Below are 21,423 nucleotides of genomic sequence, written 5' to 3'. Positions count from 1 at the left end.
TCGTCCAGTCCCCTGCACTCAAGGCAGAACTAAGTATTATCTAGACCATCCCTGACAGGTGTTTGTCCAACCGTCTCTTAAAAATCCCCAAGGATGGAGATTCCATAACCTCCCAAGGCAATTTATTCCAGTGCTTAACCACTCTGACTGTTAGGTTTCAGAGTAACAGCCGTGTTAGTCTGTATTCGCAAAAAAAAAGGAGTACTTGTGGCACCTTAGAGACTAACCAATTTATTTGAGCATGGGCTTTCGTGAGCTACAGCTCACTTCATCGGATGCATACCGTGGAAACTGCAGAAGACATTATATACACACAGAGACCATGAAACAATACCTCCTCCCACCCCACTGTCCTGCTGGTAATAGCTTATCTAAAGTGATCATCAAGTTGGGCCATTTCCAGCACAAATCCGGGTTTTCTCACCCGTATGCATCCGATGAAGTGAGTTGTAGCTCATGAAAGCTCATGCTCAAATAAATTGGTTAGTCTCTAAGGTGCCACAAGTACTCCTTTTTTTTTTCTGACTGTTAGGAAGTTTTTCCTAATGTCCAACTTAAACTGCCCTTGCTGCAATTTAAATCCATTGCTTCTTGTCCTATCCTCACAGGTTAACAAGAACATTTTTTCTCCCTCCTCCTTGTAACAACCTTTTATGTACTTGAAAACTGTTATCATGTCCCCTCTCAGTCTTCTCTTCTCCAGACTAAACAAACCCAATTTTTTCAATCTTCCATCATAGGTCATGTTTTCTAGACCTTTAATCATTTTTGTCGCTCTTCTCTGGACTTTCTCCAATTTGTCCACATCTTTCCTGAAATGTGGCACCCAGAACTGGACACAATATTCCAGTTGAGGCCTAATCAGCGTGGAGTAGAGTGGAGGAATTACTTCTTGTGTCTTGCTTACAATACTCCTGCTAATACATCCTAGAATGATGTTCACTTTTTTTGCAACAGCATTACACTGTTTACTCATATTTAGCTTGTGATCCACTGTGACCCCTGGATCCCTTTCTGCAGTACTCCTTCCTAGGCAGTCATTTCCCATTTTGTACGTGGGCAACTGATTGTTCCTTCCTAAGTGGAGTACTTTGAATTTGTCCTTATTGAATTTCATCATATTTACTTCAGACCATTTCTCCAGTTTGTCCAGATCATTTTGAATTTTAATCCTATCCTCCAAAGCACTTGCAACCCCTCCCAGCTTGGTATTGTCCACAAACTTTATAAGTGTACTCTCTATGCCATTATCTAAATATCTTGATGAAGATATTGAACAGAACCAAACCCAGATCCCTGTGGGATCCCACTCGTTATGTCCTTCCAGCATGACTGTGAACCACTGATAACTACTCTCTTGGAATGATTTTACAACCAGTTATGCACCCACCTTATAGTAGCTCCATCTAGGTTATATTTCCCTAGTTTGTTTATGAGAAGACAGTATCAAAAGCCTTACTAAAGTCAAGATATATCACATCTACCACATGTACACCCCACCCACAAGGCTTGTTACCCTGTCAAAGAAAGCTATCAGGTTGGTTTGACACAAAATAGTTTTTCCTAATATCCAACTAAGACCTCCCCCACTGCAACTTGAGACCATTGCTCCTTGTTCTGTCATCTGCCACCACTGAGAACAGCCTTGCTCCATCCACTTTTGACCCCCCCCACCCCTTCAGGTAGTTGAAGGCTGCTATCAAATCCCCCGCTCACCCTTCTCTTCAGCAGACTTAATAAGCCCAGTTCCCTCAGTCTCTCCTCATAAGTCATGTGCCCCAGCCCTAATCGTTTTCATTGCCCTCAGCTGGATTCTCTGCAATTTGTCCATATCCTTTCTGTAGTGGGGGCCCTGAAACTGGACACAATACTCTGCGTGTGGCCTCACCAGCGCAGATCCCTGCAGGACACTACTATTTACCTCTTTTCATTCTGAAAACTGACCATTTATTCCTACCCTATCTTTTAACTAGTTACTAATCCATGAGAGGACCTTCCATCTTATCCCATGACTGCTTACTTTGCTTAAGAACCTTGTCAAAGGCTTTCTGAAAGTCCAAATAAATGATATCCACTGGATCAGACTTTGTGCACTTATTTGTTGACCCCCTCAAACAATTCTAATACATTATGAGGCATGATTTTCCTTTACAAAAGCTGCATTGACTCTTCCCTAACAAATTGAATTCATCTATGTGTCTGCAAATTCTGTTCTTTACTATAGTTTTAAACCAATTTGCCTGGTATTGAAGTTAGGCTTACCAGTTTATAATTGCCAAGATAGCCTCAGGAGTCTCTCTTAAAAATTGGCATCACATTAAGCTATCTTCCAGTCAATGTTCCCTCTAATTTTTGACAGGCCATGTGTGCAAAAAATTTCTTCTGTGCAAATTTTTGAAGCAGAGTTCAAATTTGTGCGCCATGAGGCAAATGCGCCCAAGCGAGTAAAATGCTTATACATTTAAAAAGTTTTAATTTGCAATTTGTGTCAATTTATATGGGTTTTCAGATAGAGACGTCATAAGTAAAAAAAGAAAAGAAAAGAAAAACAAAAGTTTGTGTTTTAAATTTAAAATTTTCCTAAAAAATATCAATAAATGATTATCAGCCAAGAATAAGAAATGTAATTACAAATGCATTTTAATTTCCTTATTGGTCAAAATATCAAAGACTGCTAAACTAACTTTACTGTTTTTCCCTGCGAACTTTTTCATTTGCCCATTCAATATAAATTCTGTCCAGATCTATCTGTCCTCCATCCAGCTGGTAACTCTTAATACACATCAGCATGTCCAAATGATCTACTTGTAAACGATTATATAGTTTGTTTTTTAGAGTGTTCATTAAGCTAAAGCCACACTCACAGTCTGCACTTGATGCTAGGAATGTTCCTCCAATATCCATCAACTTTGCAAGATCCTGAAACTGTTCATTCTGGTGAGCAAATGTCACCATATCTGGGAAACTTAAAACCAATTGGCTTTTGATTCTTTTGGCTACTGCAAACTTGAAGTCATTGTACTGACTGACTACAACAATCTCTTCAGCAAGAAAGTCTTTATATTTTGAACATAGGGATTTGACCTGATGAATTCCAAAATTGAAGTCACACTTAACTATTGCTGCACAATCAAAAGCGGACCACTCCTGAACTTCATCCTCTGGAAACCTGTCTGCCAAATGTGCACACAAGATGTTTATGAAAGTTATTATGGAACTGGTATCAATTTCATTATTTTCTTGAGAGCTCATATCTAAGAGAGCCTTAACTTTGTCACTCCATAAGACTGAATCTCCAAGGTACTGTCTTCTGACCTTGTTCAGTTTACCTCTGGCAAGGTGAAATGCTTCAAGAGGTGTAAGGCCGTGTTTCTGGAGCAGTGTGGATAGTTAAGCCAGCTCTGACAAAACATCGTTCAAAACTTCTAATGTTATTCGGTATTCCATGGTATTCAGCTTCTTGTGGCAGTATTTAGAAACTGGATCAGTATCTTTGTCTTGCTCAAAATATTCCAGAAGAGGATTATAGTTGCAAATAATTGCTCGAAGTGCAAAGATAACCAGCACACTTCATTGAGTGGCCTGAAAGCCACTGACTAGCATTCAGAAGCATCCACTATTTCCTGAAATTTGCATTTTCTCCTGGATGACCGACAGAACACCGTGTAGGCAGTTCTCATTAAGGTTTCGATATCTCTTATCAGCTTGACCTCTTTCCATGCATCGGAAATCCCCAAGTCTTCCCAGTGTGCAATGCAATGTTGCTTGACTAAGTGTGGAATATCACATTTCAGCTGAGCCACCACGCCATTGAGTTTGTCCAACATCACGGAGGCACCATCAGATGTGTACATCACCATTTTCAATCTATCATTTTCGTTAGATCAAGTTGGTGTTTTTTATAAACACTATTGAAACAGCATCACATTCTTGCAATCGTAATAGTCCACCAAACAAAGTTTTATAGTCTGCAGAATTTATGTATCTATATTTAAAGTAGAGCATCAAGTATCTGTTAATGGATATATCAGTGCTTTCATCAACAGCTAGAGTATGAAACGTTGCCAGTGCTATTTCATGCATGAGGTCATTTTGGACAATGCAGTTGCTAATTTCAAGAAATTCAAAAGCATAATTTTTACTTCTCCAGCTCGCTGGTATGCGCACATACTTTTCCATATGGTCATTAATATCCTGAACAGAAAGCACTGAGCTGTTCATTTTAATAGCCAAGAACACATTGTCAATAAGTACCTTGATGTCTTCTGTGTTTCAGCGCTTGCATTCAAGATTAATTTGCCTCCTCTGCTTTTCAACTGGACTTTCAAGAATCATGCTAAACAATCTGCTCCGTAAGGAAGGGTTTTTGTTTCTAAGCCTTGTTACACCATCTATATGAGGCTTATTTGACAGATGATGCTTTAAGAAATCCAACTTCCATACATCATTCCACATTCTTCCTGTTGAAAATTCTCCTGGATCTCTGGCATCTCGACAATATACACAAACCACTCCGTTGTCCTCATCATATGTGAATATTTCATGAAGTTTAACAGGCATTACACTATGTGACTTTGGTGTGACTCTCTATAGTCTCATCCAGATTTAAATGAAGTCGCTGTTCTTTTATGCTTTAGACCTCTAGACAGTGACATTTTGGGATTGATTTTTTTACCAGATTGGTTTATTTAAAATTAATACTTTTATTATATGGCTACTATTTCAACAGCATGACTCGACAAAAGGGCAAACGGGAGATCATTCAGATCATGATACTGGAAGTTTGTGCATAGCTCCGATCACGTCCATGTATCTGTGGCAAAAAAATGCCGGAAAATGGTAAAACATCACGAGTAAATGTATAAAGTCCAATGCCTTTGAAAGATTTCAGTCACGAAAACAACACTTACCTTTGTTCATTTCTGGGAAATCTTTGCGGTTCCTTAGCAACTACAGCCAGGCATTTTGGTTTATTCTCACGTACTTGAGTTTGTACACAGCCAAATGAACAGACCACAAGGAGATGTGTGGGTCCCCCCTCCCGACCGTCCCAACGTGATCAACTTTCCACGTTCGAAATGCTGGCGGGGAGGGTATGATTCATTGCCCTCCTTTCCTTTCCCCCCCTTGCCAGCTAGTAGAATCTGGCTGTGTTGATAGATGGCGGGCGAACAATGTCAAAACTCGCCTGTAAATAGGGTGACCGGATCGCAAGAGTGAAATATCAGGACATATTGGGTGAGCGGGGGCAGGGAGAGAAGAGAGCCACACAGCTCCCCTGCCCTGCACCCCCTGAACCCACTATGCCCACAACCCTCCCACATTTGACACAAATGCACAGTGCTGTGCACACCACCACCCCTGCGCAAAGCCCCCCGCCCACAGCCCCACCACAGCTGCTCAGCATCCCACACAGAACACCCCCACTCACTAGTTTCCGAATACACACAGATTTCTCCTCCCTCCCTCCCTCCCTCCCAGTGCCCTTCCCCACAGCCCCTCCACCACAACTAAACAATGCCCCACACAGACCCCACTGCCCAGCGCCCTGACACACACACATCTCCCCCACTGCCCAGCACCCCCCAACAGGCCCCCACTGCCTAGCACTCCAAAACACACAAACCTCCCCCACTGCCCAGCGCCCTCCACATCCTCACAGCCCAGCACCCCCCCGCCCCCCACACACCTCCCAGACACTTACCATCACACCTTGCCCGGTTCCCTGGCCGCACTCACCAGCCCTGCTGGGAGGTCTCTGGCTCCTAGGGTCACAGCGGCAGGGGGAAGGGGATCGCTGCTCTCCATGTGCTGTGCCCGCCACAAGTGCAAGCCCCGTAGCTCCCATTGGCCAGGAAAAGCGCCAATGGGCGCTACCGGAGCCGCGGAGCAGGGCTCGCAGGCGCCGGCAGCACACAGAGACCATAAGAGCCAGCAGATCCCTCTGGCTCTTAGGGTTGGATCTGGTCGGGTCGGGGGCACAAGGATATTTTGCGCCCTAGGCGAAACTTGCACCTTGCGCCCTCCCCCTCATCCCCCCAAATCAGGGGGCAATCTGGGCTCAGCTGCGTCCTCTGCAGCCCCCCCACCCCCGTGGGACAGGGGCATGGAGCCCTCGCATGTCACCGCCCCCTACCCCAGCGGGACACGGGCATGGAGCCCTTGCATGCCGCCAGCCCCCCGCCCCCCCCAAGGGACACTGGCACAGAGCCCTCACACACCGCCCCCCCCCCCCAAGCGGGACATGGGCAGAGAGTCCTCGCGCCCCTCCAGCGGAACATGGGCCCGGAACCCTCGCATGCCCCCCTCAGCCGCCACCCCGTCCTGAGCACTTTTAGAGTGGTCAAAGGGCATCCTGACGGATGTGGGGTCGGGACGCGAGACAAATGTGTGCACGGTGTTTCCCCGTGTGCGCAGGGTTTAGAATCTGTGTGCGTGTGCACACACGCACACAGCTTAGAGGGAACAGTGCTTCCAATCATTTGTACAGAGGCTGATTTAAACAATAAGTTACGTAGCACAGTTAGGAGCTCTGCAATTTCATATCTGAGTTTGTTCAGAACTCTTTGATTAATACCATCTGATCCTGGTAACTTATTACTGTTTAATTTATCAATTTGTTCTGAAACCTCCTCTACTGACACCTCAGTCTGGGACAGTTCCTCAGATTTGTCACCTAAAAAGAATGGGTCAGGTGTAGGAATCTTCTTCATCCTCTTCAGTGAAGACCAATGCAAAGAATTCATTTAACTTCTCTGCAACGGCCTTATCGTCCTTGAGTGCTCCTTTAGCACTTTGTTCATCCGTGATTGTTTGGCAGGCTTCTTGCTTTCCATGTACTTACACATTTTTTTGCTGTTAGTTTTTGAGTCTTTTGCTAGTTGCTCTTCAAATTCTTTTTTGACCTGACTAATTATACTTTTACACTTGACTTGCCAACGTTTATGCTCCTTTCTATTTTCCTCAGTAGGATTTAACTTCCAATTTTTAAATGATGCCTTTTTACCTCTATCCCCACTCCATTCACTTTGTTGTTTAGCCATTGTGGCACTTTTTTGGTCTTCTTACTATGTTTTTTAATTTGGAGTATACATTTAATTTGAGCCTCTCTTATAGTGTTTATAGTGAGATGCTTTAGATAATTTAATGGCAAATTGGGGACCAGAAATATCTGTAAATTCCTTGAATGCTATGTTGTAGTTCTGTTGGTCCCAGGATATTATAGAGACAAGGTGGGTAAGGTAATATCTTTTATTGACCCAACAATTTCCCAGCCCTGAAGCAGAGCTCTGTGTAAACTCAAAGCTTCTTTCTCACCAACATAAGTTGGTCCAATAAAAGATATTACCTCACCCACCTTGTCTCTGTAAATCCCTTGTAAAGCATTGGGAATAATCACACAATTATTGGGAATAATCACACAATCAATCAGTCATAACAACTGGCAAAAAGAATCCCTTTTTGGGCAGAAACTTTCAGGGCTGGATTGCACCGGACCCCGCAGAGGAAGATAAGGGGGAATAGAGTACAAGGATCCTTCCTCTCACCTCTTTGTGGCTCAGGTAAGGCCAGGAACAATGACAGCCCTGACAATCCCCTGAACACAAGGACTGCTCCAGCCTAAAACCTCTGCCAATGCTAGCTTCCACAAAGGAGACAGGGCCTTGACTACGTGTGGCAGAGCTGATCCCTCATGATGGGGAGGAATGAACATATTACACCCAGTCTTGGACTGTGGCAGCTGTTGTGCTCACACAAGGCCTTGTGCCTGCTTGATTTGTATGCAATTATGTTGCTTCAAATATCATGTAAACCTGGAAATCAAATTGGGTGCTCTTAGCCTAAAATGCCATGAATCAGAAGGATATTTCATCCTCTAGTTGACCCGTGTAGCTGGTTAACTGCAAGTCCTCTTCAACATACTGCCAAATATTCACATATCCTTAGTAGCCTTATTAATCACCAAACCCTTACCCATTAGATTAATATTGTTCCTTTCCTTGTACTTACCTTTGTAGCTCCAACTTTAAGTTCTCCGCTTCATTCTTACTTTGCTCTGTCATGATTTGAAATTGCAATACATCAGTGCTGATCTCAGCTGCCAGCAAAACATGCAGAGTGGAAGTTTAATCTTGAAGTTGTGTGTTTCAATTGGACATTTACCATTGCTAAGGCTAAGATTTTGTCATGGTTATTTTTAGTAAAAGTCACGCACAGGTCACGGACAATAAACAAAAGTTCTCAGATGCCGTGTCCTCTCTGTGACGCCCCCAGCCGCTTGCCCAAGGCATTCCCCTTCCCCCACATGAGGCTGTTGCCTGTTGCTGGAACCTTGCAGGGGGCCCCCTGTCGCAGGAACCTTGCCAGGGCCCCTCTGGCTGCCAGCTCCAGGGTCCTGCCCTCCCTGGGGCTGAAGCAGAGAATGTCAGAGAGGTCTCTGGAGGTCATGGATTCTGTGACTTCCATGACTCCCATGACATAAACGTAGCCTTAACCATTGCCTTTTATGCTTTTACATGCTCTTCATCTCAGTCCTAGTGCTTGTTGTGACCGATTATAATGAATGGTGAAAGAGGAGCTTGACGATAGGCAATGCAAGCCGGGTACATGGATTTACATAAGGTTTAGAATTTATTTAAGAACTTACAAATATAATTCCTCCAAAACTTTCACTTCCTATGACTCAAACGGTATATACAACTTCTAATTCATAGACTTTAGGACCAGAAGGGATAATTGTGTCTGACCTCTTGCATAACACTAGCCATAGAACCTCACACATAATCTCTGCAGCAAGTCCATAATGTCTAGAATATCTTTTAAAAATATATATCCTTTCTTGATTTGAAAAAATGTGATGAAGCTTCTTAAGCCCCTCACTGTAATGCATCTTTTCCAGACTGCAGGTAATTCTTGTAGCCTTTGTTTACTCTTTCCAATTTTTAAACATCCTTTTTTATGTGTGAACACCAGAACTGGACCCAGGATTCCAGTAATGGTCTCACTAATGCTGCATACAAAGGTAATGCCATCTCCCTACTTCTAATGATATTCCCCTGCTTATAGATCCAAAGATTGTGTTCACCCTTTTAGCTACAGGATCACACTGGAAGCTCATGTTCATCTTTTATATACCATCCCTGCCTAAGTCCTTGCCAGGACACACTCCCTCATCCTATAAAAGTGACCTACGTTTTTAGTTCCTAGATGTATAACCTTCAATTTGGCTGTTTTAGAATACATGATGTTCCAATAAGCCTACCTTACCAAGCCATCCAGGTCAGTCTGTATAACTGATCTGTCTCCACTGTTATTTACCACTCCACCATTTTTTGTGTTACCTGCAAATGTAACTAGTAGTGAGATATATTTTCTTCTAGAGCAGTGAGAAAGATATTGAACAGCACTGGGCTGAGAACAGATCCCTGCAGGATCCAGAAGGGCCTTCCTTGGATGGCAATTCCATATTTACAATTATGTTTTGCAGTCTATCAGTTAAACAGTTTTTAATTGATTTAATGTGGGCTACATTGGGTTTTATGAAGGTCATGTGGGACTAAGTCAAAAGCCTTACAGAAATCTAAGTAACTTATGTCAATGCACTTACAGTTACCAACAAACTTGTAATCTCATTCAAAAACAAAGTAAAGTTTGTCCAAGAGGATTTATTTTCCATAAAATCATGTTGATTGGTATTAATTATGCTACCATCTTTTAATCCTTTACTGATTACATCCCCTATCAGCATTTCCATGATTTTGTCCAGGACTTATGTCAGGCTAATCTGTCTGTAGTTTCCTGAGTCTTCCCATTTACCCTTTTAAAATATTGGCATGGCATTAGCTCTTTTCTAGTCCTGTGGTACATCCTTAGTCTTCCAAGATCTGTTAAAAATCAGTGCTAATGGTTCAGAGAGTTGCGTGGCCAATTCTTTTAATACTCTTTGACACGACTTATCTGGTCTTATAGATTTTTAAAATTTTAACTAGTTGTTGTTTAACATCCTCCCTAGTTACTGAGAGAACAGAAAGATATGCTTATATCATCCTGCTTTTTTCTAAATACAGAACAAAAATAATTATTGAATACTTCTGCCTTGTCTATTGCATGATTGACAGTTTTACCATTCATCTGGTTTTGGACCAATACCATTGGTAGTATTTAGTTTGTTTCTGATATGTGTAAAGAACTAGTTTTTATTTTCTGTGAGAGGGTGTTCTGGTGCTCTGTGGGGTATATACTTTAGGAGAGGATTCTATATCTTATACAACTCATTGTTTTGTGTGTGGTGTGATTAGGGGAGTGATACAAATGGAATATGAAAGATCATCTTGTCTTGTGAGGGACATTTTATTTTTCTGTGTGAGCTGCAGCATTTGGTTTGTTTGTGTGTGGTTTTGTTTGTTTGAATTCCATTCTGGCTCTCTTTTGGGAATCAAAAGGGCATCAAAGATTCCTGACACCTGGGAATCAGTTGGATTGCCTTAACCACCAATTGGCCAGAAAGATAGGGACTAATTGTCCTGGTTTAAGCCTCACCTGACCTCTAACGAAAGCAGAGTCTAGAGCCAATCAGGAACAGAGAGGGGCCAGATTATAGTTCTCCTGTCCGTGAAAGGGGGCAATTCAAATATTGGAAGCTATTGGCTTCCTGCTTCTGGATGGTGGGGCTAAAACCTTGGAAGATTGTGTGCTAGAAAACCCCAGCTAGGGAACTGAATTCTGCCTTTGTTTGTTTTGTTTTGGTACATGTCCTCCCAGCTTAGGGGAGGACAAATAAAACTCTTATTCCACCTTTAAGAGGGAGATAGAGCATGCCTATGACTTTTTTTTAAATAGAAGCTAGACCCACTGCTTGGGATGTTCTTTTGATATTGTCCTTTACCCTGCTGGTCATTGATGCCTTTAGCCTCCCTTATCAATTGTCTGTATTTATTAACTGCTGATTTGTACTCATTACTATCAGCTTCCTACTTTTTTCCATATATGTGGTAATGACTACTTTCACTTCACTTCACTTCCCTGGTTGATTTTTTTTTTTTTAACCAAAGAAACCTTATTTTATGATCGCTGAACTGTGTGTGGGGTGAGGCAAGGGTGTTGGATTTTTTTGGGGTGCCTAACAAAGCATTCTTAAATAACTGCCCATTATTATTAACATTTTTATGTTTAAATTCTCCTCCCACTCAGTTTTGTGTGGGAAACTGGCTTTTTTAAAGCACCAAGTGTATATGTTGCTGGTTGGGGACTATATTCTGTCTGCACATAACTGGTGAAATTAGGTCATGACCACTTGTACCCAGGCAATCATCCCATTTTAGTTGAATGATCAATTCATCTTGATTAGTCAGAACAAGGTTTAATACCCTGAGTTGGTTGTAATATATGTTTGTACAATGCCTAGCACAATGGGGCCCCAAACTGGTGTGAGGCCTGTAGATACAATGGCAATATGTTAAAATAACAGAAAGAAAATAATAAAACCTATTATTGTATATTTTACATTCTTAGGGTCAAAAAGGTGAGAGAGGCGAAAAAGGAGAGCAAGGGCCACGAGGGCCACCAGGACCACCAGGAAAGTCAGAACTAGAAGAAATGCAGATAGGGATTCAAGGACCCCCTGGGCCCCTAGGAAAACCTGGGCGAGACGGTGAACCTGTGAGTACTGCATCTCTGTTGAAGCCACACAAATCATCTAGAGAGACCAATATTCATTTATCACACACGGGTGAAGGGCTGATTCTCTACTGCCTTGCACCCTCTGTAGTCAAAGTGGGTGTCTAATCATACCACATCAAAATGGTAGTCCTTTGAACATGTGTCAATGGTTCTACAAGGTGCCTGACCATGGCGATTCCAGCCCAAAAGGTGTAAAACAGCACAACTGCTGAGGCATCAGCCAAGCTCCTCAAGGATGGTACTTGCATTTTGAGAAATGTTGGATGGACAGGTTGTGTAGCTCCCAAGAAGCATGGTTTATGTATCCCCTGTAGGCTGCAGCTTCTGGATACACAGAGTGTGTTATACTTCACTCTCTCCTTGATCACAAATACATGCCCCCAATTAAATACGTATACAAAATAGTGCACGTGGTAACACAATACAGATCCCAATTCTGTTTTGATATTTTGTCACAGCATGAAATGCTGGCCATTAAGATGCAGTTACTTGTTTTTATCCCCCTTCTTCTACTTTATACATGTTCTGTGTACCTTTCTAAAATGGGTGTTTTCTTTTAGGGCATTCCTGGTAAAGATGGCTTGCCAGTAAGTACCTTTTCCATGCATATTTTAGTTCATTGAAGAGAAAGAAACCTAGCATGTCTTTGCCAGACTGACACTCAGCTAAGTTTGATCTTAAGCTATACAAAGCTGTTTTGCAACCCTGTTCTCAGGAGGCAGCTTTGGTAAACTGCTGCACTACGTTATAACAAAAAGCAAGAAGACTGTAATGTTTCAAAGTGCATCACAGGCATTTGGTACAGACCCCTACCAGACAGGTGACCAGCCTTGACTGATCACGGGTCTGTTTCACATGTACATTACCATGTTTCTAAAGTGATAGATTTCAGAAGTCCTGGAGTCTTTCTTCTGTTTCGTGAATACTGTTTAAGGTTGGCAAATAGCTTGAACTAACTCCTTCACCATGACTTATGGCTGTAAAGCTGTGTTTGTAACCATTATGTAAACAAAGGGATGCATTGCAGCCTTCAGTTTCCCAGCTGCTTCTCCCTTCAGTCCCTTTCTTCTAGGCCTTAATAAGGTGTCAGCCTATAGGATCTTGTGTAGCTAGTGATGAAGGGCTCACCTGCTGATTCACGCTGGCTGCCAGACCAGGTGGGCACTTTGTGCTCCAACCCAGGTTTATACAGGAGCTCTCTCAAGGGAGAGGGAACTAGAAGGAAGAAGAGAGGAGCCCTGCATAGACCAACCCTTTGAGAAGCCAAGCTCTGGCAGGAAGTTGTTTGCTGCTATGTAAGTTAGTACAAAGGAAACCCCAAGAAGAGGATATACTTGGACCCTTTTCAGTGTATGTACTGTGTTAAGAGCAAGGTGAGAACAACATCTGATTACCCGCCCTAAACTACTGCACTCACCCAACTCCCAGCTGCTTCCCCATCTCCTATTCCTAACCTCAGCTGGAACAATCCTTCCTCCACAGCTTCCATCTGCCTTCCCCACCCCCATTCCTCTGGGTCCTCAACTCTGTCACATTAACTGACCCACACCACCTGCCCTCACTCCCTGGCTCCACCCTGCCCACAGCTACCACATACTCCTGATCACCACTGCTCCTCTGCCCATTTCCCACCTCTTCAATTGCCCTGTTGCTCCTCCCTCCCCTGACTCAAACCTGCCTCCCAGCTCCTGAAACCCACCCTGCCCACTCCCATATTACATTGTCCCAGTGCATTTTTCATCTGCTGTTGTTTGGTGTGATCTTCTTCCATGCTCAGGTGTTCCCCAATGGCTTCTCACCTGTGTCATTCTGTCAACCTTCTCCCGTGCTCCCAGGTCTCTGGCTTCTCTTCTAGCTGCCACATTCTATCCACTCTCCCAGAGTCAAGAGTCCCCCAACTCTCTTCTCAGCTGCTGTGACGCATGTGCCCTCTGCAATGCTCTAGTGTGATGCATCTTCCAGCTACACTACCTACATGACTTTTCTATTTTCCCACTCCTCAGCCTCTTGCTGTATTTTCCCTACTTCCTCCCATCTGGGTGGGGATATCATCTACCTTATGCACCCCTGTCCCCTTCCAGAAATCTCCCACACAAATGCTAAAAACTTTGTCTGTTCCTGCCCTCTGTAAACACTCCTCGGGGAGGGTCACATTTTTATAATAGTCAATACAAATAATCCAGTGGTGAGGGAGTTAATTATTCAGCCCGACAGGCAAGCAAAATGCTTCATCTATCCACAAATCTCTGTTCATACTCCATGCTCAAAGAAATCGAGTTATTATTGCACAAGGTCAATTCATATTTCGGAGAAATGATTTCTCATTAGAAAAGCTGTACCAGCAGAAGAAGCTGACCTTTTCAGCTTTGCACTATGCTTTCTTGCTCTTAGCATTTTAACTGTAAGCAGAACACATTTTTTAAACAAAAGCCATGACAAAATGTTCTGTGGAAAATGCTTCAATTATATAAAGTAATTAAGAATTTTATTTCTGCGGGAGCAACACTTTAAACACTCTGCATGTTTGGATATGTTTTTCTTTTATAGTTCTCTGTAGTATAAAGAGTCGTATTTCCTCCTTTAGCAATCTTGTTGCAGCTTTACTTATGTTCTGAAACCATTTTTTCTGTGTGCAGTTAGGCCCCTATCGTGCTAATACTTTCACACACGCTCAACTATGCTACTATGATCAATCACATTGAAATCAATGTACCATTCGCAGTAGTGCAGGAAAGCCCATGTGCAAGTGTTTTCAGGGTTGGGGCCTGAATGCGTAAAAAGCATTTTGCCATAACTATTTAATCACCTGAGAAATCAGTATTAATCACAAAGAAAAAAATGAAATCCTGTGCGTACATTTGATTCTTACTGCATCTAGTTCACGGGTCTTTACAGTTAGCACAGTGCTATCATGGTTAGACTCTGACAGTGGATACGATTAACACACACCATTGTCCAGATTCCTTGGAGAAAAAGGTCACAAATAAACATAAATCTGAGCTTCATTTTCCTCTGGATTTCGTTCCAGAATCTTAGGTTAGCTGGCTAATTCATTGCACTTGATAGCCTTATCCTGCACCACTTAAAATCAATGGGAACTTTGTTACAGACTTCAATGAGCAAAGGCTCAAGCCTTATATGGAACACAGAATCTGCATATTGTACTGGGGGGAAAATACACCATGGGATAGGAGGGTTAGTTGGGGTTTGGGAGTTGACATTTATTAGAACCCTGAGGGTTAAAAGGAAACTTGAGGCCTAATACTGCAAGGTACTATTAGAATACTGCAAGGTACTACATAGTTTCCGTGAGACACTTAGCACCCATTGAACTCAATGGAAATTGAGGGTGCTCAGCATCTTGCAGGATGGGGCTCTAATGATTCCAGTAGGAGATGAGTGCAGTCAGCACCTCATGTTGAGGCATGATGTGTGGCACCTCGAATAGCAGCTTACAGCAGTATATTACTTAAGTATTTCCACAGGAAAATATCCAACTGCCCTCTTCCCTACTGCCCATTACCTTGGTGTGAAATTGAAACTGGTGACCTTCCAATGTCCATTTTGGAAATGAATAATTTAGATCAGGCGAAGACAAAATGTCAGCCTGGAATCTGCCTACTATTATCACATTGAGGAAATGCAGAACAAATAGAGAACTATTCCAAGAGTTCAGGTAATCCTCTACTGTCCTATAAAAGGTCTGCTAACATATTCATCAATCACAGATACATGGGAAAAATCAGGTGAGAACTTTTCACACTCTAGCTTCCTTCCAAATAGACTATAGCAACTTTCCTATGGGCACTTTTTGGTTTTCTAAATATCCATCATTTATGGGAATGATATTTTAATGGAAAGAAAATATTGAATAAAAATGTCTTTTTAGGGTGAAAGAGGACTTCAGGGATTGCCAGGTTTGAAGGGAGAGGACGGCCTTAAAGGAGAAAAGGTACGTGTCCTATCAGTGTTTAAGAACCAATTGGGTTAGCTACCATTCATCTTTTGCTTTTGTGTTAATTTGATATGTTCTGAAAAGAAATAAAATACAGAAAACACAAGAAGAATTTTTTACACCCTTTTCCCCCGCCATGCATCTATTCAAAGGTAAGTCACAATAAAGCCCAAAGGATTTTGCCAGAAGATGTATAAATATAGCTTATATAAATAGTAAAGCTTTCACAGGAATATGTTAGAGTTGGAGAAGATAAATGTGTAACTCTTAGTAAAAGAAACAAGACACAGTTGGAAAAATTGCAGTGTTATGTGTGCAAGGCCCTTCCTTTTCAGGTTTTACTGATTTCTACCAAAAAAATTCCTGTTCTGTTACTAATTTTCACCTGAATTTTGGAATACTCAAGTACATGAAAATACTGATTATGTTAAGAAAACCCAGTGCATTACATTAGGTAGATATGTTTATGTTCATACTTTAGTCCACGTGTAAATATGAGGCTGTCAAATAAGTTAATGTAGTAGAAGATACACACACGCACGCGTGCGTATGTGTTTGTACTGTTAATGTACTATTCATGAAGTAAACCAGGGCATTAAACTGCTTTTACTTTCAATACTCTTACTTTTCTCTCTCCTCCGATCCTCCAATATTAACCCCAATATTTACCCAGAAGTTAATATTTTGTGCCAATTTTCACCCACTTTAAATTTTTCATAATAAACACCAATACCTTTCTGAGAAATATTAAACAAAAAATGAAGGGCCTTGTATGTGTGACTGTGACTACACTCTGCCAGATAAACTATGTAGGAGATTAGAGTACAGTCCTATTTTAGCCTTGCAGAGTAGACAAAATCAGTGTTCACATTTTGAAGTGACTACTCCTGTCTCTGCTGAGCTGAGGGTAGCTAGTGCAGGTGAATCAATTGCTGCATTCCACTTGAAAAATTCAGCCAGCAATTTAGACAAATGGACAAATGAATCATTAATGTTAACTGGTCAGTGTTTCATTAGCAAAGTGTGAAGCTGAACGCAGGTTAAGTTGAACAAGTGGAACTTTATTAAATCCTGTGCATTGCTTTGTCCACGTGGCTGCATTGCTTCCAGCCTAACTCCCCACCTTTCCTGTTTTCGTAGTGCCCTTCAATAGGGTGACCAATTGTCCGGTTTTTGACGGGAACACCCGGTCGAAAAGGGACCCTGGCGGCTCCGGTCAGCACTACCGACGGGGCCATTTAAAAATCCAGTTGGCGGTGCTGTGGAGCTAAGGCAGGCTAGTCCCTACCTCTCTGGGCACTGTGCTGCGCCCCGGAAGCGGCCAGCAGGTCCGACTCCTAGGCAGGGGGCTCTGTGCACTGCCCCCACCCTGAGCATTGGCTCTGCACTCCCATTGGCCAGAAACCACGTCCAAAGGGAGCTGCGGGGGCAATGCCTGTGGGCGAGAGCAGCTTGCAGAGCTGCCTGCCACGCCTCCGGCTAGGAGCCGGACCTGCTGGCCACTTCCAGGATGCAGTGCAGAATCAGGACAGGCAGGAAGCCTGCCTTTGCCCCCCACCCCCACTGTGCCGCTGACCAGGAGCTGCCAGAGGTAAGCCCGTGCCCCAACCCTGATCCCCAACCCTCTGCCCCAGCCCTAAGCCCCTGCAAACCTGGAGCCCCCTCCTACACCGCAAACCCCTCATCCCTGGCCCCAGCCCAGAGCCCCCTCCCACACCCTAAGCCCTCTGCCTCAGCCTGGAACCTCTTCCTGCACCCCAAACCCCTCATCCCTGGCCCCAGCCCGGAGCCCTCACCCCCTCCTAAACCCCAACCCTTCTGCCCCAGCCCAGTGAAGGTGTGGGAGAGCGAGGCACCGAGGGAGGGGGAATGTAGTGAGTGGGGGGCAGGGCCACGGGGCAGGGGGCTTGGCCTTGGGGAAGAGGAGGGGCTAGAGTGTTCGGTTTTGTGCGGTTAGAAAGTTGGCAACTCTGCCCTTCAATAACATGGTGTCCCTGGATTCCAGTTCCATTGATCATGATACAATTACAAAAACAAGTCAAACTTCCTAAATCCCTGATGTGAAATACATTCAGACTCAACTCAGGTGGAGTCCAGAGCACTTAGAAAGATGAAATTCACCCCTGACAATGCACAGCAGGGTGTAGAGCTCCTGGTACCCCCTTCTGCCCCCTGTGGCCATTATTCCAGTCTGGGAGCTAGAATTGCAGCCCCTCCAGGTCGGGGATGCTGGAGTCACTGGATCTGTGTGAATGCAGATCTCTTCGCCTCCTCCCAGATCACCTCGGTGTGCTGGAGCAGAGACCTTTTCTGCTTCAGGGTTTTGTTTCGACCTGCTATTGCTGGAAGCTGACAAAATACCTACAGGCAAATTATCACTTGCAAGTTAAATCTAACTCTGTTGGCAAAAACCAAATACTTTAATACTCCCATGTGCTGAATCGGCTGCTGAGCAGTCACAGGTCAGCAGAAGCCAATGGAATGAATCTGCTGAATGGCAAATCTGCGGCGCGCTCTCTCTCTCTCTCTCTCTCTCCTGCTCTGGCTGGGCAGAGGCGAGCTGCAGAAAGGGCAAGCCTCCAAACTGTTGGGAGTATGGCTGGGGAGGAGCTGGTAGCTGGGTGTCCTGCCGAGTGTGGTATTTGGAGGCTCTGGGTGAAATACTCTTTGGGTCCCACTAGGTGCTAGAGCCCACAGGGCCTTGCAGCTGAGGCACCTTCAGCACATGCCCCTGTGTCACGGTGCACCTACCGTGCTATGAAGCACTGAACCAGAACAAAGATGACAGGTTTCAGAGTAACAGCCGTGTTAGTCTGTATTCGCAAAAAGAAAAGGAGTACTTGTGGCACCTTAGAGACTAACCAATTTATTTGAGCATGAGCTTTCGTGAGCTACAGCTCACTTCATCTGATGAAGTGAGCTGTAGCTCACGAAAGCTCATGCTCAAATAAATTGGTTAGTCTCTAAGGTGCCACAAGTACTCCTTTTCTTTTTTAGAACAAAGATGGGTGACCTCAGTGGCCCCACGAGGTGGCAATGATTACATAGTTACAATGGGTGACATTCATCGCTCCCTCCTCACCCACTGTCTGTTGCACAAAGCCTGAGAAAATGGTCTTTGAGCAAGGGCGTACATGGAGGTAGGGGTGAACAGAATTCCCCTCACAACCTCCCAGAACAACTCTGGAGCCACTCCGCAACCTCATATCAGTTTCTGGGCTGGAACAGTGGCTGTGACCCTGACCCATCTCCTATGCAGTGGTTTGTGGCTATTGGATTCATGTAATTCTGGACACAATGGGCCATCCATATTTGCTGATGCAGAGCTAGCGCAGGGCCCAGCTGCACCACATGCAAAGATCCCTGCATGGCCACTCTGCAGGAGCTCTCCACTGGGGAACTTCTGTAGCCCCTCTGCTGATGGGTGAATTTCACGTGTTTACAATGGTCGTTTACATTCTGTGTCAGAAAACCTCAAGTCTATATATCCTTCCAGCTTGGAAAGCTGATTCATGAGTTTCCAGCAAGCTAGCTTTAATCACACACATTCCATCTTCAGTTCTTTCCGTGATTCCCAATACAAATATTCAGATGTAGATACTCACCCTGAAGCCAGTCATCCTGTTTTTAGTTAGAATGGTACAAATACAGTAGTAGATTGTTTTAAGATCAAACACCACACATTGTGGCTGTTTACAGTATGCTCCAAGTGAGAGTAATGCGTAACTAAAGGCAAACTAATCCAGCACTGCAACTGCATTGGTTAGGACTGCTGCTGAGTAGCCATTGTGGCTTTTGTCCATAAGAGCTGAACATCTTAGTAGCTGCAGAGGTAGTGGTCTAAATACAGATCTGAAAGAAAAGGATATCTTCATCTATTCCTGACTAATTCTACAGCCTCAGTCAAAATACTTAACTTTTCTGCCTTTGTTTCCCATCCGTAGCATAGGGATAATACTTACACATAGAACCTCACAGAAGTGTTAGCAGATGTTAGTTAATTAGCTGATGTTCATAAGGCATTGTTTTACAAGTGCAAAAAATACTCGGAACATACTGAAAAGCATCCAGAAGCCCTAAGACCCTTTTCTGGAGAATTGCTCCTTGGATTTTAATTTTTTTTTTTTTAATGTTGGCAGCTAAGTACAGCCTCCAGCATAAGCAGCTAGTCACCCTACCTGCAGCAAAAGGCTAGAAGGATAGGAGATTGTTCCCACTCCCTTTTATATGCAGTGAGTTCGTTTTAAGTTTAAAAGTTGCACCAAAAAACCATCTCACTAACCCTGCCCTGTCCAAATTGATATGATTGACTGATTCCTTTCCACGATGTTTATGGGGTAGGAATGGCCTAAAAATTGTTTTCCTGGTTTACACAAAAATTGCTAAGACTAGCTGTAGCCTAGGACGGTGGTCAGCATCTCTTAGCTTCTGAGTATGCTTTTAAGAGTGAGTACAGGCTGCGGGATCTATTGGCAAGTCTATCGGCAAGTCTCTTTGCTGCCATTGTTGTAGAACGGGAAGCCAGGAATTGCTGCATCCTAGAGCAGGTTGGAGAATTGACTGCCCTGCTGGTGGGTTATCAATTGGTTTTGTAACCTTTGGGCAGTGAATAGGTAAAGCTGTGAGAGGCGCTTCAGAAATGCTTACAAATAGTAGGCTCCTATATAGAACTCTGTTCCAGATTTGAGAATTTGTGGGGGTGGGGAGTTGCCCAACCCTAATGGTTGTACAGTGGTAAAAACTGCACAAAACCAAATACAAACATTGGCTCGTGCTAATACTGTAACCTCTGTTTAAAAAGAGCATATGGCATCAGAGCAAATAAACAGGAGCTGTAAGAGTGCATGGCTGCAAACAATGAGAATAGCCCCAAACTAATTAAATACTGGCACTATGGGTATGAATATGGTAAAAAGAAATGAAAGGTGTATATGGGAAAGAACATTTGAAGAGTATCCCTATAGAAACCACTTGACAAAACTGTGTAGAAGCAAAGAAACAAATGAATAAATGCATTTAGTGACAGGTCAAAAACGGCTAACCTCTTTGCTTTGTTGTGACTGTGATGCAGTTGAAATTCTGATACCTGACATATGATTCTCCTAATTAATAAAAACATAGCTAAGTTCACAATAGAAATGGGAGCAGAGGGAGATGCAATTCCAGATGACGATTCAGAATAATTAAAGAAAAGCACAGAACACTAGGGCTTGGCTGTCTGAGATTATGGGGAATCTAACTGCTGTGTTTGCTTCTTGAAGAACGCTTGCTGACAGTAGGAGCATTTTCCCTACTTCTGCTACAGAATATGAAGGCAGATCACATCCTGCAGCCCCATCGAGTCAGAATGGGTGGGCAGTGACACATAGAATCATAGAATATCAGGGTTGGAAGGGACCTCAGGAGGTCATCTAGTCCAACCCCCTGCTCAAAGCAGGACCAATCCCCAATTAAATCATCCCAGCCAGGGCTTTGTCAAGCCTGACCTTAAAAACTTCTAAGGAAGGAGATTCTACCACCTCCCTAGGTAACGCATTCCAGTGTTTCACCACCCTCCTAGTGAAAAAGGTTTTCCTAATATCCAACCTAAACCTCCCCCACTGCAACTTGAGACCATTACTCCTTGTCCTGTCCTCTTCTACCACTGAGAATAGTCTAGAACCATCCTCTCTGGAACCACCTCTCAGGTAGTTGAAAGCAGCTATCAAATCCCCCCTCATTCTTCTCTTCTGCAGACTAAATAATCCCAGTTCCCTCAGCCTCTCCTCATAAGTCATGTGTTCCAGACC

The 21,423-nt window shown here is 43.5% G+C and overlaps 1 protein-coding gene across 1 annotated transcript in view; it reads left to right on the top strand.

The window, feature by feature from the left end:
• COL15A1 (collagen type XV alpha 1 chain) overlaps nucleotides 1-21,423 on the top strand; it is a 208,371-nt gene that overhangs the window by 52,391 nt on the left and 134,557 nt on the right. The window contains exons 7-9 of the mRNA XM_077809195.1: nucleotides 11,512-11,658; nucleotides 12,240-12,266; nucleotides 15,569-15,631. Of these exons, the coding sequence (XP_077665321.1) occupies nucleotides 11,512-11,658; nucleotides 12,240-12,266; nucleotides 15,569-15,631 (237 nt within the window). The remainder of the gene's footprint in view (nucleotides 1-11,511; nucleotides 11,659-12,239; nucleotides 12,267-15,568; nucleotides 15,632-21,423) is intronic.

Source organism: Eretmochelys imbricata, chromosome 2, assembly GCF_965152235.1.
Source record: "Eretmochelys imbricata isolate rEreImb1 chromosome 2, rEreImb1.hap1, whole genome shotgun sequence".
Classification (NCBI taxonomy): Eukaryota; Metazoa; Chordata; order Testudines; family Cheloniidae; genus Eretmochelys; species Eretmochelys imbricata.
Note: the sequence above shows the minus strand (reverse complement) of the source record. Positions and strands in the feature narration are given on the sequence as shown.